Raw genomic sequence first — 18,198 nt, 5'->3', positions numbered from 1 at the left:
ACAGTAAATAAAATCAATCACCACGCAGTTTATATATGTATTCAGCCTCTGGCTGTCACAACCACGCAGTTAATAAAATAAACAACATAGAAATACTCTGACTCGAAATCAACCCTACTCAACTACACTCGTAAAGCCCAAATCCGATTTTTCTTACCTCTTCTGCCGTCCAGGCAGGCATGTAGTAGAGTAAATCCAAATCATACTAAAAGTCCATCCAACGGAAAGATTCCATACAATATCCATATGTAAGTCCAAAACAAAACTAAAATAAAGTCTGATAGCGAAAAGCTAAAATGAAACAACTCAAAACCAATGGTGTAGAGATACTAGCGGGGACTAGCGAGAACTCCTCCTTACAAAATCAACGAAAATAACAACAATGGAGGGTGAGTCCAACACTCGCAGCAGGTTGATGATATGCAAAGTAAAGAAATAACACCTAGCACTAATCATGCGCATCTCCGATAAAGATAAAGGTAACTACAATTTGAAAGAAGACGAGAGAAATCTGACCAGGACCGGACCTTAAAAGGACAAACAATCCAAAAGGTATAGATGCATGTCAATCAAGGTATCCAAGCAATGTGCAGCATATAAGTGCAACAAACACAAACACAAACAATAAATGCATCATGCATATGATGCAATGTCATGGTCACCCCCACGTCCAGACTCACATCAACAAGGTGGGGGTAGACAACAGTGCACTCGCAACACTACTCGATGAGTGATCGAGTGGACGGGATCTTCGGAGTACATACGTCCTACCCCAAATCATAAATGGGGAGCGCAATGCTCTACTCCGTGACGGGGAGGGATCTCTAACGTGCTACACACTACCCATGAGCGGACCAGGCGGAGCGGAAGAGCCAACCGACGTGTTACCACTGTGCGTGTCCCGCTACCCATGAAGCGCCACAACGAGCACCAACTGATGCCAAAGTGCTCGACAATAAAGGAGCAATCAATCACTCAGATGCAATCATGCGAATGGTGCATGTCACTAAACATGGTAATATACTAAACCAATCTCTGGACATATCATAATGTGCACCAAAGCAAATGAATCATATCAAGGTATCTGATCATATAAGGTATCAAACCTAGGTCCTGACATGGTAAAATATGGTTATATCACTACCCATGAGCATGTGGAATCAGGTACATATCCATACAAGATGTAAACAAACAATCAATCAACAGGTAGCATGTATTGGGCAGTGATTAACCGAAACAAGTAAGAAACACAATTAATGCATCTTGTTAATTTAATTACTAAGCATATCAAAGACAATAAGTCAAAAGTACCCGCCTCCAATAGGAAATGTCAAATCTGGTCCGAACACGACGTCGAGATACTCGTCTCGCGTCAAGATCCTGTGATACCAACAGAGATATATTTTATTTAGCTAAAATTCCAATATAAATAGCTAAATAAAAAGCTCTGACACTAAATTAGGGTAAGACCGTAATCCACATCACTATTATCATCCTTTATAGAAATGAAATAACATCAAGGCTCACCCAAATCCGTATACCCGGCTATTGAGTCACTACCGGAGACACTTACCTTGGGCGATAATGACCGGAACTAGGAGTTGCTGCTGCAGAAATCAACAATGACAGAATTCCTCTATGATCAGCTAACAATTCACACAAAACTTCTCCCGTCGATCCTCAGCCAGGTAGGGCAGCCGCTGCAATTTAGTAGCTGCTGGAAATCCACCCAAATCTTGTCGTCGGAAACCCTAGGTTGGCGATGACAGCAAACTTCTACACAGCCGGAAGCTTTCATACAATCTGTGACTTCACGATCTACCCCAAAATCAAAGGTGTCAACGAAAGGTAACAAGAACAAACAACACACTGCTGTCCTCCAACCTAAAATACCTTAAAACAGTACAGAGCAAAAAAGAAATCGGGCACATACCCGAGCAAAACCGTGCCAGCAAAGAACCTAGGGCACAGTGGAGAGTCGTCTCTCAGCGGTGTGCGGCGCTGCTATGCTGAGGACAAACGACCGGCGTCAGTGGGCAGAGAGGAAGATGATCGGGGTGGTCGCCGGCGGCTAGGGCACCGAGACAGAGAAGAAGTAGGTGGAGGGAAGAAAGGAAGAGAAACTGGCCGATGCGTGGGCGGCTAGGGCTTCAACTCCGTTAGGGCAGAGGCGTAGGGCGCTGTGGTGGCGTCGGGTGAGGCTCGGGCTAGAAGAAATAGAAGGAGAAGAAGTGGCCGAGGGTTTTGTGCTCTCGGGGAGGAGGAACCGCCGGCCGTCGGTTAGGGCCGGCGTCGGGCGCGAGAGAAGAAGTGACTCGGGTCGGCGTCGAGAGAAACCGGAGGAAAAGAAAAAAAATAAGAAAAGAAAATAAAGAAAAGAAAATATAAAGGAAAAGAAAACTTTTCCTCGTTAAAATGGGTCGCCTAAACAGGCTTTTTCGGACCCCGTTTTTATCCCCGTGAACTCGTCCATACAAGCTCCGAAAAATTCCCGAAAAATTTCCAAAAATTCCGAAAAATTCCCTTATTAATATTCGCCTATTTTTCGGTATTTTACACCGGAAGTGATCAACGATTGTGGGCCTTGGAGTAGGAGTCACCACAGGCTCCGAACCAAGTAACTCCTCGTGTCTTTGTGTGTGATTGTCCTTTTAATTTCCGCTGCATTATCTCTCGAGTTTTACGAATCGAACGAAATCGCCACGAGCGTTATTCACCCCCCCCCCCCTCTAGCGCTTCTCAATCCAACGCCCTCCTCTTCCTCTCTTTCCGTTGCCGTTGTAGCTGTCGGAGACGCTGCCGGCACTACAGTCCATCGCCACAGCCGCTTTTTCCCCTTTGTCGCACGCCTCCTCCATTCTTCCTCAGTCGTGGCCACCCTTATCGTCAGTTAGGCACGCCATCGACCATCCCTTCTTTTTCTGACGTCGTCACCCACTCCACAGCCCACGGCGAGTAGTTCTTAGTCGTCAGTGCCACTGTCGGCACCTCAAATCCGTCGGTCCGATTCTCCGGCGCTCGACCCGTAGTGTCGTATGCCTCCAATGTCGATCAGGCCCCCGAGCCCTCATTGTTATTATGTTCTAACCAGACTTGTGTGATGTTTTTATGTCCCAGTCTGCGTGCCGATCTCATATCTCGGCCTGTATGTCGATCTCATATCCCGGCCTGTGTGTCGATATGTAACGACCCGCCTTCTACTGACTAGGCTGTAAGGCCGGGGGTTACATTACGCTAAACTATTCTTGAGATATCACTGAATATTAAGGTGCGGAAAAGCTGAACCAATTAAACTCCCTACTATTTACTATAAAATCTGGAAATTTTACTCCGAATACACTTCTGAAGTTGTACATATGCTAAAGAAGGGAACTTAACTTTCTACTCGATCAAAAAACTGAAAATAGACACTTCTAGCTCAAATCAGACATTCCAATTGATCGGCTGATCGATTGGAGTTATCTGATCGATCCACTGATCGATTCAACGTGCTACTGTGCACGGGGTCAATTCTGGATCGATCAGCTGATCGATCCAGCTTGGACAATTGATCTGATAATCGATTCAGAGGCTCTCTGTTCGTGGAATTAAATTCCCCGATCGATCGGTTGATCGACCCATGGCCGATCGATCAACTGATCGATTCAACAACTTACTGTTTGCGGCAGATCACTTCCCAATCGATCGGTTGATCGATTGGGGACCCTCCAATCGATCGGCTGATCGATTGGAGCTCTGATTTCTGCTGCATTTCAGTAATTGCGTATACAACACAAATGTATCAACCACTAACCATTTGAAATATTACTAAGCATGACATGATTCATAATTTACTGACTAACCTCGAGGTAACTAGAAGTCCAGGCATAACCTAGTGCATACTTTCACACTTCATGACATTTAGACATTCAAAAGGTGTAGAAAACAAATAAACTATAAGGAGTTCTAATCCTTTAACTTGCCGGTCTCCAAGGTCTTTATTCTAAATTCCTTCTCACACACATCTTGTAGCATTGCCCTCCAGCCTCCGCTAATCCATCTTCCCTTTACCTTTATCTACAGTATAAGGAAAATGAAACTATAAGCTTGGAAGCTTAGTAAGAACCATCTACCTCACAAAACATGCATTCGAAGAAATCATGCTTTCAAAAGATGCTATTTGAAATTCATATTGATGATCATGCTGAAAATACTAAAACATGGCATATGGACATACAAGTCATAGCAATCAAAGACTGAACATGAAGCTATTTGTTATTTCAACAAAAGAAAACTAACTGAGCTGAGCTATTTTCACATATCTGCTTTGTGAAGTTTGAAAACTATTTTTATAATAGATAAAAATAATAATCATGTTGTTGTTGGGCCCGGCAACTGTACTTGCTATGTGCGCATTCCTAACTAGACCCGAGGTAGCTAGTCCCGAATCTAGTAGGGTTTACTAGGTTATATAAACCTAGGGACGATTATGGGAGCCCAACCCAAGGACAACTGAGAGTCCAGTACAGTGCCACTGATAAAAGTAAAATACTGTTTATAAACTGATTTATCTTATCTTGCTTTTACTAGGTTATCTGAACCTAGAGCTAGGTTATCTGAGCCTAGAGGCGACTGTGGGAGCCCACCCATTGGACCATAGTCCCATATAAACTGCAGCAAGACTAATTATACTATTTAAAGTGCATCTAAAGCAATTAACTAAACTATTAAAACGCCTACTGTAGCATATAACTGTTTTAGGCATTTTATCGAGCACCTGGTGTGCTCTAACTCTGCATATGGCTGCACTAAGAACATAAAAGTGAACTAAGAACCTAAAAGCATACGACTAGCTACTTATACTGCAGGTGAGAGGTTACTCACTTCCTGCGCTAAGTTTTCTTACAATCCGATCGCTAGGTTTCCGGAGAAGAAGATATCTTCGACGATCCTCTTACGTCTACACGTTCTTCTCGTGGAGGGGAGCGTCCTCATGCCGGAGACGTCGCCGGAAGGTGCTCCTACGACCCTAGGGATGGAACCCTAGTTCTCTTGGGCTTGGGCGCCGAGAAGGTGAGGAGGAGAAGGGGTCGGCGGTGAGGGTTTGAGGGAGAAAGGAAATTGCCGATCCAAAAATAATAAATCTCTACTTAATTTCCCTATTTATATTAAGTGATTAATACCACCCAACTAACTCATAAATATAATTGTTCTCCTCTTCTTTCAGCACACCCCTGCTGGGGCCCCTTGGTTACTAGAGTCATTTATAAGTCATAGGGTCCAATAGGTCTCAGGTTCAATTCCCGCTTAGGCCGTTTTACGTTTTTATTTAATTTTGCTACTTCTGCTACTCTAAAAACTCTATAAAAATATTTTAAAATTCTAGAAAAACTATAGAATATTTCTAAAATTAATTTGAGAATTTTCGGGTGTTACACGATCTCATCTCCCAGCCTGCGTGCCGATCTTATATCTCGGTATGAGTACCGATCTCATATCCCGGCCTACGTGCCGATCTCATATCCCGGCCCTCATGCTGATATCATATCCCGGCTTGTGTGTCAATATTATCTCCCGACCTACGTGCCGATATTATCTCGCAACCTGCAACTCGTTGTCCAGCTCCGTGCTGCGTCTTGCTCTGCTTCGTCAGATCCAACCCTTCATCCGGCTCGACATCATTTGCTCTTCCGGGTCACAACAACTCGACTAGCATCCCATCCGAGGGCGCCCCCTGGGCCAAGGTACGTTCTTCGTTCATATTTTATATGCATTTTATTATTTTATGTGTCTTAGTCTGTTACTTATGTACTCGTTGGATCTGCCTCGAGCATCGGGGTACCAGGGGTCAGGGCAACCCGGTCGCTGGCTGCAGGTAGCGTTGATCAGAGGACTTCTGACGACTTGGTCAACATAGAAGTCATCTCAGCATACCCCCTCCGAGACATCACAATTCGATCAATATTCCATCCATCTCATTCGTGTAGTCCGTCTGACTCAATTTTCGGATAAGATCAGTTGTTATAATAGCATTTAAGTGGTTTTAATTAAGTTGGAGTAATTTTAATTAAGGTTGAGCAATTTTAACTATATTGATAAAAATTATTTTAATATAAAATATTATATGGTTAACCATTTTAATTAAGTTGAAGCAATTTGACCAAGATTAATTTGACTAAACTCTACTACAACAATTATTTGTAGTAACTATCCTTATAACAATTGTGTATAATAGCGCTGAAATAATAACAATTTTAAAATAAAATATAGATGATATATTATTGTTTTTAATCATTAATAAGGAGCGTGCCATTTTAAAATAAAAAGGGTTTTGGTAGTTTTGTCAACATTCTTCTTTTAGCCTCTGAATACGGTGAGATGGAGATTCCTAGACTACAATTTAAAGGAGTAGGCATCATGAGCTAGCAGAATTGCACATGTATATACTTTTATGAATTTAATTTAAGGATTAAAAATAAATCCGATATGACGATTCAATGTAAATCAATCAAAAAAAAAAATGGGTTCAGATTGAATATTTTTATATTCAGATCAGGATTCGGATTGAAAATTTTTAAATCAGATTTGGGTTAGATTCGAAATAGGTTCGGGTTTGATTCGGATTGAGTTTAGGTTGATCCGAATTTAGAGTTTAATAAATTTTTTTAGAGTTAAATCGATATTTATTTTAAAAATTAAAATATTTTTATATATATTATAATGATGGAGTATTGAAATAAAAATAAAAAATTATATGAAAAATAGTAAAAAATCATTTTCAATCGAATTTTCATATTATTCAGGTTGAATTCGGATTGATCGAGTTTAGATTCAAGTTTAAAAGCTTCAGGTTGAATTCAGATTCAGATCGACTTCGGATTAGGTAAAAAAATTTAATTCGATATGAACATAATTCGATCTATCTAAATTGGCACTCTTAATTTAATTCCGATGAAAATTTTTAATTAAATTAAATTGAATTTGTCAAAAATAAAAGGTTAAAATATTATTGAAATTGTAGTTTCAAAATCACCATTCTAACAACAATTTACCAAAAGGCGTAGGTAGAGATTTAAATTTACCAAAAGGCGTATACTATTTTGGTATTTACCAAAGAACGTACTTTTTAAGTGCATTTCCTATTTTACCCTCCTGATAATTTGACTTTTTCTACCATTTTCTTTTCTTCACTATATTTCTCTCTCTTTTCTTTTTTTTATCAGCAGAACATATGGACAACATTAGTCAATTTTTTCATAATATTTTAATACATTTGAAGAAACAAAAATAAACAACGAATAGCATATTTGAACTTTTTGCAATTTCAGAAATCCACTGGAACTAAAATGAGTGCAATCGGAGCTCTCTAGGTCGATCAGTGGGTTTCGGTCAAAATCCACTGATGGACCTAGAGAGCTCCGATTGTACCCATTTCAGTTTCTATGGATTTCTAAAATTACAAGGAGTTCAAATATGGTGTCCATTATCAGGCCTAATATGAGTGTAATCAGACACCATATTTGAACTCCTTGTAATTTTAGAAATCCATAGAAACTGAAATGAGTGTAATCGGAGATCTCTAGGTCCATCAGTGGGTTTTGACCGAAACCCACTTATCGACCTAGAGAGCTCCGATTGCACTCATTTTAGTTCTAGTGGATTTCTGAAATTACAAGGAGTTCAAATATGTTATTCGTTGTTTATTTTTGCTTCTTCAAATGTATTAAAATGTTATGAAAAAATTAACTAATGTTGTCCATATATTCTGCTATAAAAAAAGAGAAGAGAGAGAAATATAGTAAAAAAAAGAAAATGATAAAAAAAATCAAATTATCAAAAGGGTAAAATAGGAAATGTACTTAAAAAAGTATGTTCTTTGATAAATACCAAAATAGCATATGTTTTTTTGATAAATTTAAATCTCTACCTACATCTTTTGATAAATTGTCGTCATTCTAAAATTTGAAAAGGACAAAATATTTTTAGAATTTGAAAAGGACAAAATATTTATAGTACTAGACGGTCACTCAAAATTAAGTTAGAGATACGATGTCAAGTAAAATAATAATAATAATAATAATAATAAATTAAATATATAAACAAACCCAACAAAAAAAATTTGAGCTATTATGTGGATCAATTCTAGGCCCAACAAAAACAAAGCCTAAAACTTAATCCAGCCTTACAGTTATCGGGTCCGGGTGCCATGATTTCGGTTCCTGCTCCCATTTAAGTCCGCTGGTATCCCATTTCGTCCCCCTCACAGCTCGCCATTTGAGCCCTAGCCAACTAATAGAGAGAGAAAGCGAGTAGACCGAGCCGCCTCGCTTGGTTTCTACCTCCGGCCGTTATGGCCACTCGGCGCCTTCTCTCCTCCCTCATCCGCTCCTCCGCCCGCCGTTCCCCTGCGCTACGATCCCCCTCTCCGGTATGTCCCACCCCCAGGGCACTCCCTCGCCCCTCTCCCGCCGGCTACCTTCTCTCCCGCGTCGCCGAGTACGCTTCCGCAGCATCGGCTTCCCAGACGCCCGCCCCCACCCCTTCCAAGGCTGCAGCGGGTCCCAGTGGCAAGATCACGGACGAGTTCACAGGTGCGGGCTCGATCGGGAAGGTTTGCCAGGTGATCGGTGCCGTCGTTGACGTCAGGTTTGAAGAGGGTCTTCCTCCGATCCTGACGGCTTTGGAGGTGCTCGATAACCAGATCCGTTTGGTTCTCGAGGTCGCCCAGCATCTCGGGGAGAGTATGGTGCGAACCATCGCTATGGACGGTACTGAGGGGCTAGTCCGCGGCCAGAGAGTCCTAAACACTGGATCTCCCATCACAGTAAGTCCTGATTGATATAATAATTAATATCAAAGAATATAGTAAGTCGCAGATGAACGAACGAAGAAGAAATTTTTTTGTTAGTGCCTCGGAATTTACAAGATAACAGGAGAGATCCTATATGGTCACATGTTAGAAGCTTAATGTTTTTTTAACATTTATGATATTTCTTACCTGGATGGCAAATGTGACGCGTACAGTTTCAACAATTTTTGGCCTTCTTCAGTTCTTTATGCATGCTATTGACGTCTTATGATATAAACTGACCGAACATGACCTGATGGCTTTGCTCAAAAGTGTATGGCTGGTTGTTGATCGTTTCACTTGCTGGAACATTGTAAAGCAACAATAACGAGCTGTTTATCAATTTTGCTTTTATTGATCGGATGTGATTTTGTGGACATTATTTGTTTGTTTTTGGTCCAATTATTAGGTTCCTGTTGGCCGAGCCACTCTTGGACGCATTATGAATGTCATTGGAGAACCAATTGATGAGAGGGGAGAAATAAGTAAGATTGCTTGCTTTTTCGTAGTTATTTATTTTTGTTAATTAACGTGTCAATATGATTTTCTTATTCAATTCTCTTGATGATAAACAGCAACCAATCATTTCCTTCCCATCCATCGTGAAGCACCTGCCTTTGTTGAACAGGCAACTGAACAACAAATCCTTGTGACTGGAATTAAGGTGCTTCTTTACGCTCTTCTCTACCCATTTCTAATTCTACCTATATTTTCTTTGTTATTATTGGAGATCAAATATATCTTTTTCATGCAAATTATAGTGTATGTCTTATGAGATTAACAGGTCGTAGATCTTCTGGCACCATATCAGAGGGGTGGAAAGATTGGACTTTTTGGTGGAGCTGGTGTTGGGAAGACTGTGCTCATCATGGAATTGATAAACAATGTTGCAAAGGCCCATGGTTTGTTCTTGTGAGAGGCCATTGAGTTGAACTTCATAGTGTTTTTGTCTGCAATGTAATATTTGTTCTGTAGGTGGTTTTTCTGTCTTTGCTGGTGTTGGTGAGCGCACTCGTGAGGGTAATGATCTCTACAGGGAAATGATTGAGAGTGGCGTCATCAAGCTGGGAGATAAACAGGTATGGTCTCAGGAGCTCTCTTCATGCTTTCTGTATTTATTTTTTTGCATTTTTTTTGTTCCTCATCCTGTGTTGTTATAATGTGTCATAGAATGAGAGCAAGTGTGCTCTTGTATATGGTCAAATGAATGAGCCCCCTGGTGCTCGAGCACGAGTTGGTTTAACTGGGCTGACTGTTGCTGAGCACTTCCGTGATGCTGAAGGACAGGATGTGCTTCTTTTTATTGACAATATTTTCAGGTTCACCCAAGTAAGTTTTTATTTTACTTTTGACTATATTTTCAGGTTCAACTTTCTATAAAATACTAATCTGTAGGAAAATGTTGTCAATTCTGTATTTCACTGATTAATGAAGCTGTTTGTTGGCAGAATAGTTTCTTATGTTTCTTCCAACCTTGTAGGCAAACTCTGAAGTTTCTGCCTTGCTTGGTCGTATACCATCTGCTGTTGGTTATCAACCAACACTTGCTACTGATCTTGGAGGTCTCCAAGAGCGCATTACGACAACGAAGAAGGGTTCCATCACCTCAGTGCAAGCTATTTATGTGCCTGCTGATGATTTGACTGATCCTGCTCCAGCAACTACTTTTGCCCATCTTGATGCTACAACTGTGCTGTCGAGACAGGTTTGTTCCATGTAGTTTTTTGTTATGTATCTTTTTCAGGCTATATATTTTAAAGTGACATTTGACAATAACTATGACATACTTTTGTTACTGATTAGATTTCTGAACTCGGTATCTACCCTGCTGTTGATCCTCTTGACTCCACATCAAGAATGCTTTCTCCACATGTGTTGGGAGAAGAACACTACAACACTGCTAGAGGTGTTCAAAAGGTTCTCCAAAACTATAAGAATCTGCAAGATATTATTGCTATCCTTGGGATGGACGAGCTCAGTGAAGATGATAAGTTGACTGTCGCTCGAGCTCGAAAGATCCAGCGGTTCTTGAGCCAGCCTTTCCATGTTGCTGAAGTTTTCACTGGTGCACCTGGAAAATATGTTGAATTGAAAGAAAGCGTGAACAGTTTCCAGGTCAGTTTATTCTCAACTTATGTGTTAAAATTGTGATTTTATTATAATATTATTGTGATGAATCTCTTATTGTGACTTCTGGTCTTTAGGCTTGTGAGGGTGGAAGTTAGGGATGGTAATATAATTTCGCTCCATCTTGTTTTCCCTCACTTTCCTAACACAACATTTGATGAAAATACAGTGTTATAACTTTTCTCATTTGTTTAGGTTTCTCCACATGATCTTGTCCCACAGGAACCTATTTGATTTTTTTTACTGGGTGAATGGGAAATTAAATCCTCTCTCTGCTACACCCTATTACTGTCTATAGGCAGAGATATTGGCAGCGTTTGGTTGGCAATTTTACATTTTCATTTTCTTCTGAGAAAGGGAAAGTATTGTTTGGTTGTAAATTTCCACATTCATTTTCTAGAAAAGGAAATATCATTTAGAAAATTAGAAAATGTCTAGAAATTATTTTATAAGAAATGGAAACATGTGCGTTTTTTGAAAAACGAAAATAGAAACCAAAGAAACCAAATGCTCCCTAAGGTTCTAGTCAGTATTCCATTGCCAATTTCCATCCAACTAGTTGTTTTAGCTCACAATATATTTCTCAGATGTTGTGGAACCATTTTTTTCCCAACTTAAATGTGCAACTCAGCTGCATGATTTATCTCACACCTTGTTTTTTTTCTCAAAACGCTTAGTGTACTATGGTCAGATAAATGCTTATGTAGGTAATGCTCATGCGGTCATATTATTTTCAGGGTGTTTTGGATGGGAAGTACGACGACCTACCAGAGCAATCATTTTACATGGTTGGAGGCATTGAGGAAGTCATTGCAAAGGCTGAGAAGATTGCAAAGGAGTCTGCTGCATCATAGAAAATTCATCTCGGGCATTCAATAATTCGAGAAATGGAACGGTGGCTTTGTTGAATTCGCCAGCTTCTTTACTTCTTTGTATCTTAGCTGGCCGAGTTTTCATTTTTCTTCCAGCATAGACATAATGGTCTGGGAACTTTTTACCAATAATCAGATGCAGGGATTGATTCCTTTGTATCGTCTAGAAACCTGCTTGCCAAACAGTATCTGATTGTGTATTCTGGATTAGTTATGTCCAGTGGAATTTAGCTTTCATACTGATCTTGTTTTTCGTGGCTTCATTGTTTTTATTTACGAGTTGCACCGTCTTCAAAGGATCTTAACTGTTGTTAACTTATTTTGAAGTACGAATAAATTTGCAAAGTGTAATGATACAACTATGTTATAATAGGAGTGGATGGGATTGAACGGAATAGAACGATAGAACATAATGAACGGTGAATGTGTATGAAAATTGGAATGTAGCGAAGGGATCGCAAGAATGATTAATTTTGTTATTATTTTCTGTATGGTTGCATTAATAGGATGACATGACAAGTGGAACATGTGACGACTCTATTTGCTGGGTGAGTTTGATTCGTGAAAAACAAACTGCTTGTGATGTGCCAATTAAAAAAAAATGCTTTATCCAATACAAAGTTTTTTTTTAAAAAAAATGAGATGTTTAAAATAGCTAATAATTTATTTATTGATTAAGGTGTTCTTAATCCTAAAATTGTACTAAATGTGTTATTTAAAAATATGAGAATCGTATTAAATGTTTACTTGGATATTTGTTTCAAAAATGAGAGTTTAAAGTACTCGAATAAAAAACATAGTATCGATACTCCTTCCATAATGTTGATTTAATAACCATTTTGTAATTAAACTAATGATTTTAAATCAAAGGGCCTATTTGACAAATCCAACCTATCAATTACCCTCTATATTTGCTTTGCATTGCATGTCAAGCTCAATAGACCAACTCAACTTGTTCACCCCTTTTGGCGTGTCATACATACTCTATTCGCATGACTTCTTTGGTGTCTGAAAACTTTCATTTTGTTCTTCGTCTCTCTTTTTGATGTTTTTTTTATTACCTTTCTTTGTATATTTGAGTTCTTAATATATTTATTTCATTACATCCAAATGATTTGTCTCCATATTTAATCACCCGTTCTAGGTTTTGAACTCCCGTATCTTTGCTCACCTAGTCAATCATCCAAGTCGATCATCTCACTGAACTAATATTAATTTTAATGAGGCAGAATGTTTTATTCTACACATTATTGAGCTACAAAACCAATAGAATGAAATGAGTGATTTCTTCAAATTGTTATGTTAGCAACCAAAGTTACATGATAAATCTAATCGCATAAGAGATCCAAAAACTTGAAAGGGTGTATTCTGCTATATAATCATCATGTACACAATTTGCACTACATCTTCTTTGACACGAAGAGAGTGACAACATCAACAAAACTACTAATTACAAACTAACTTCTTTTAGGTACAACATCATGTTTCCGATGTCTCCTAATTATCTAGGATGATCTATCCCATCATTGAGCTATATTGGTTTATACTCTATAACTTCACTAATACCCTTGTTATTTGTGTATGCTAGCAAATTCTTGGAACCTCCTATATAAAGTATTGGACGACAACCAAACCTTACCTCACTAGATGTATGAAACATAAACTAAGCATTTAGCACATTTAGCATTTTGCAATCTTTCGAATCCCTTGTGGGTTTCTCCATTATCTCTTTAATTTCCTCGTGCCTCACTAGAGAAGATACCAGTAGACGATAGCTAATGAACGCGGACAAGATATGGGCGGGTTTGCATCACTTGCAAAGAGTGCAATTGCTCGTTCTCCGTTTGAGATACTGAAACAGAAGTTTCATTCATTTCCTGCATATTTATAAGTAGCAATGTTGAGTAAGCCTTTGACTCGAAGAAAGATTAGATATTCTACCTGAAAAATGTAACAATGTAAACACAAGAATTACATGTAGTTGTCGCCTTTGGTAGAATGTGGTAATGGCTCTCAATATAATGTACAGAGGTAATACGATGCCAGCAATCCTCAAAAGCAACAGCTAAGTTTTTATCAAAGAGCAAATGTCAATATTAAGTATAGGGGAATGCTTTAAGATGTTATGAGATTAGTAAAACCTTACTGTGAAAAATGGGATTGAATATTGCTCAGTTCCACTTATCATAAAAGGGATAGAATGGCGTAGAATCAAAATGACCATGAACTGGAACCGAAAGCATTATGTTTATTAGAACAATTTATGCTAAGAAGTTTTAAGTTTTGCATATGTGAAGATGGAACTCACTGAAGCAGCAACGATACGACAATACATAATGCTTCGATCGTGAGAAGTTGCATAGTCATTATAGTTGGGTCTGAGGTAAACTCGATTAGTTTGAGTCATTGCTATATACTGATGACTCTGAATATCCTGTCTCGAAATTTCCCAATTTCCCCTGAAGATGTATGCTATGACCAATCAAAAACCACTGGGAGACAAATATTTTAAGCACTTTGATAAAAAAAGAATCAGAAAGAGCACCTGAAATTCATAGGACTAGTCCCGTAAAGAAACAACTTTGGAGGAGCAGTATATCCTGGTTTAAATTGCTGAATCGAGTACACATCCAAAGTAACAAGGGACAGTCACGATACCATTGCTAATCAATAATAAGATTAATAAGCAATACACTAACAAGTACCTGCAGACATATCTCACATTTGGTGTCACCCTTCTCATTACACCACTTTTGCACACACTTGCGATGAGCATACTGCAGAAGTAAAAGGTTTCAAGAAGGAATTGAAGGAGATAAATTAAGAGAACCACGGAAAAGGCTTGCATTAAGGAGCATACGCGATAACAAGCCACATAGTTTGCGTGAAGGGACAAGATTTGTATGTTAGATCTACTAGGGAGGACTTCCAATTTCGACAAAAGATTCTCATTTCTTAGATGACACCTTGCAAACCAAGTTCTTTCTTGAATTTTCACAAGGCGGCATTACTATGCTAATGTTACTAAACAATGAAACTACAAAATTCAGCCTCACCTGAAACGGATACAAATAACTAAGTGAATTGACAATGGCAAAAAGGTTTACCTTTAAGCTTCCGCAGCAAGAGCAAGGGATCTCCATGTTAGTATCCTCATCCTCGTCTTGGCAAATTCGACATTCGACCAATTTACCATCGAACGTACCATTCGCATTGATTTTCTTGTTCGGAGTTGAGTCGACTTCATTCGCAACTGACAATGAAGCAATTTTTGTGTTTGACCCACCTTGGTTTATACTCTCAATGGCAGCTCCAAGGGTTGACTCTGTTAGCAATCGGTCCACCAGAATCACAAAATGGTCCCCCATCACTTCACAGGTCAAACAGAAAGAATAACAAAAATTTAGATTTCAAAGAAAATTCCACAGATAGAACTAAACTCATTCAGGAGAAAGTATTTAACTTGGACAAGCAATTGATAGCGGGAAATATACAAAAGGGGGGAATTGAATACAACATTTTAAGCATATTCCAGAAAGAAAGGGAAACGTAGATGTCAACGATTTCTAAATTTCTACAATCTGGAAAATTTAAGAACCCTAGCTAGACCCAGACATCGAAAAATTTTCAGAAAAAAGAAAAGAAAAGAGAAAGAGGATCCAACAAGAACTTAGAAGTAGAGTTAGGCACCAAATACACATGAACGGAGAGAGAAGAATAACACAATCGAAGGAAGCAGCGCTCACCATCAAAGAGCAGCAAGACAAAAGGTGGAAGCTTTTCTTCAAGGTCTTGCCTTTCACCTCAGGAGAAGATCCAAAAGCCAAACAGGGAGGAGGAAAAGGAAGACATGGATAGTTTGGAGTGGGGGAAGATACGGAATTGGAGGGAGAGAGGGGAGAACAGGGAGAGAGGGGTTTTTAAGAATCAAGCATTAAATGGAGATTTTGCTATCCCAGCCGTTTCTTCCTTTGATTATGATCTATCTCAAAGCTTCTCAAATACCTATTTGTTGATTATTTTTGCCTACCATCAGCGATCCCTTTCTATAAGCTACAATTGATTTTTCTACTATTTTCTACTTCTTTGTATTATAGTTGCAAAATATAAAGTTCATGATCAAGTGTCCAATCAGCTCAACATTAGCATGAAGAGAAAAATCCAAAATCTTGTTGGACAAAATCAACAAGGTAGATTATATTGTTGGCCAACTTAAAAAAAATAAATATGGATCGTAAAGTTGACCATCAAAAAAGAATTAAGATTATTATGGCATCATTAACCAATACGCAACTGAATTAATTCGCAGTCATTTTCCAACCTCTTGAACTCTATCCATCTAATTAAACAGATGAGCAGTGTGATGATGGCAGAACAAGTTTTTAAATATGGCTGATTAATTGCAGATCTATTAGAAAATCTAGTTATGATTTGGTTCTGGTTGCGTTGGCTACCTCCCCAATCCACTCTGCCTTTTGGGTTGCTTGCAGCATGACGCCAATCACAGATTAAACAATGCAGAGGCTCTAATGGCAGCTGGCCAAGTGGAAATTTGGATGATGAAATCATACTTTGTGGTTGACCAACCTGCCACCTCTCTATTTCCACTCCATGACTCATCCCACTTTGTCGCTAATGGATTAATTAGGGTTCAGAGTGGAGGGTGGGGCACCACGAGATGCCGCTGTGGGAAGCTTCTTGAGGCTGAAACATTGAAGTGGACATCGTCGAGCTCATCTTATCTTAGTTTTGTGTAAGATGATCAGGTCAAGTTTATCCAATCCAATACGATTTTCATTTGGTCATTGTCAAAACACAGTGAGAAGCAAAGAGCAACTTGGAAACATATTGGTTTTCTTAAGCAATAGGATTCCATCATTGCATTTTATCTTTTAACTTAAAATTCTCTCTCTCTTTTGAATTTCAATTTTTTTACTTTTATTTTCAGCCCAAAACAAAACAAAGATGTCATTCATTCTCTATTTATTGTTTGTGTTTGGTGTAAACACAACAGTAAGTTGGGGAATCTAAATGAATTGAATCAGTGTGAGAGGGCCTGTCATTGGATCCACAAAGAGCTGAGGTTGATTGGACCAAGAATTGACTAGACTTGTTGTCTTTGTGGATTGCTGCTATAGACCCCAGATATTGATACATCATTCATTCCTGCTGCCACACTGTCCATTTTTCAGTCATCGAAAGGTACGAGTTTTCACATGTTTTCCACCATTCATTCTGCTGCAATTAATGAAAGGTTGAGAATTGGTTCAATGGACAAGCTCTATGATAATAACTAGGGCATTCAACCCTATCTTGTATCCTTATCCTTCCATCTTATCTCCCCAGGTACTACTATGGTAAAATATTCAGATTTCATTTAGATATTCATGATTCGATACCAACTATAATATATTTATAAGAATTTTTTCTTTAAATGGAATACACAATTAAATAATACTAAGATTTTGAATTATTCACCGTGCATATTTTCCGATTTATTCTGATGACCAATAAAAAAAATTCATAAAACCAGATCTATTATTCCATAATTAATCAATGAGATTAATTGAATTTATCATTTCTCTTATCCTTCCTCTTATTCTAAGATTTAAAACTGATTTTTTTTTTTCAAAAAGACGTAAAATATAAAATTAAAAAAATTATAATAATTTTAATCAGAATTACTCAATAGCTATGAGAACAAAGTTGTTGAATATGAAATTTTTTAGGCTTAAAGCATGCATTGAAAAAGAGTATTTGTTCCAAGTTCAACTTAAACAAATTATGTTGGCCTCGTTGTTAAAATACTTCATAATCACTCTACTGTAAATCGTTATTTTTCAAAACATATATCTGTCAAAAATTGATTTCCATTATATTAAATCGGTCGCTCCCTAATTAATTGAACACCCTACTAGGGCTTCTGCTGTAACTAATGATACATATCAAAGAACAAGGGAAAAAAATTTAGCCTAAAATCAGAAGAATTATAGAAAAGGAACATCCAACTGCAATTTTCAATCCAAGAGAACCAAGTCAATCAGACAAGAATATCGAACTGATATCGCCTTGTATAAAGAATGCACGTATTGTTTCAATTGCAGAAAAGAAATTTCAAAACAATTCCACGTATCAAAGTGGAAACATTCAGATAGAACAAACACTTGCAGCTTAACACAGTTCACAGTAAAATCGTGTGTATCCCTCATAGATAGTCTGACTACAAAAAATTCCAATTACCTGCCTGACCAGAAAATGTTCTGTCTCCCATAGAAAAGAAACCTCCATTGAAGACGTTATTAGTGAAGAAAACACACTACAAAATGCTTCTTAAAAATAGGAGCATTAGAGTCCCTATCGGGTATTTAATTA

At 38.4% G+C, this 18,198-nt stretch overlaps 2 protein-coding genes across 2 annotated transcripts; one reads left to right on the top strand and one right to left on the bottom strand.

Moving 5' to 3' along the window:
• Positions 1-8,229: 8,229 nt before the first annotated feature.
• Positions 8,230-12,065, top strand: LOC122031803 (ATP synthase subunit beta, mitochondrial). The gene is made up of 9 exons (XM_042590954.1): positions 8,230-8,803; positions 9,237-9,312; positions 9,403-9,491; positions 9,612-9,729; positions 9,803-9,906; positions 9,998-10,156; positions 10,308-10,532; positions 10,631-10,942; positions 11,692-12,065. The coding sequence occupies exons 1-9, from the start codon at positions 8,330-8,332 to the stop codon at positions 11,806-11,808; spliced, it is 1,674 nt and encodes a 557-aa protein (XP_042446888.1). The 5' UTR covers positions 8,230-8,329; the 3' UTR covers positions 11,809-12,065.
• A 1,098-nt stretch (positions 12,066-13,163) lies between these two features.
• LOC122032662 lies at positions 13,164-15,880 on the bottom strand. The gene is made up of 8 exons (XM_042591980.1): positions 15,573-15,880; positions 14,934-15,196; positions 14,532-14,603; positions 14,372-14,439; positions 14,135-14,285; positions 13,973-14,053; positions 13,802-13,891; positions 13,164-13,703 (listed from the first exon to the last, which is right to left on the bottom strand). Exons 2-8 carry the CDS (start codon positions 15,192-15,194, stop codon positions 13,602-13,604), a joined length of 825 nt encoding a protein of 274 aa, XP_042447914.1. The 5' UTR covers positions 15,195-15,196; positions 15,573-15,880; the 3' UTR covers positions 13,164-13,601.
• Between the last annotated feature and the right edge of the window lie 2,318 nt (positions 15,881-18,198).

This window comes from Zingiber officinale, chromosome 11A (assembly GCF_018446385.1).
Source record: "Zingiber officinale cultivar Zhangliang chromosome 11A, Zo_v1.1, whole genome shotgun sequence".
Taxonomy (NCBI): Eukaryota; Viridiplantae; Streptophyta; class Magnoliopsida; order Zingiberales; family Zingiberaceae; genus Zingiber; species Zingiber officinale.
The sequence above is the reverse complement of the archived record's forward strand: the minus strand, read 5'-3'. Positions and strand labels throughout refer to the sequence as shown.

What these genes read in the sequence shown, in the direction of transcription:
- LOC122032662 (XM_042591980.1), bottom strand. Translation starts at nt 15,194, where the DNA reads ATGGGGGACCATTTTGTGATTCTGGTGGACCGATTGCTAACAGAGTCA. An exon ending in AATGTGAGATATGTCTGCAG is followed by an intron (nt 14,440 to 14,531) that starts GTACTTGTTAGT and finishes TACTCGATTCAG; the next exon opens with CAATTTAAACCAGGATATAC. An exon ending in ATTCAATCCCATTTTTCACA is followed by an intron (nt 13,892 to 13,972) that starts GTAAGGTTTTAC and finishes ATAAAAACTTAG; the next exon opens with CTGTTGCTTTTGAGGATTGC.
- LOC122031803 (XM_042590954.1), top strand. Translation starts at nt 8,330, where the DNA reads ATGGCCACTCGGCGCCTTCTCTCCTCCCTCATCCGCTCCTCCGCCCGC. An exon ending in ACACTGGATCTCCCATCACA is followed by an intron (nt 8,804 to 9,236) that starts GTAAGTCCTGAT and finishes TCCAATTATTAG; the next exon opens with GTTCCTGTTGGCCGAGCCAC. An exon ending in TCAAGCTGGGAGATAAACAG is followed by an intron (nt 9,907 to 9,997) that starts GTATGGTCTCAG and finishes AATGTGTCATAG; the next exon opens with AATGAGAGCAAGTGTGCTCT.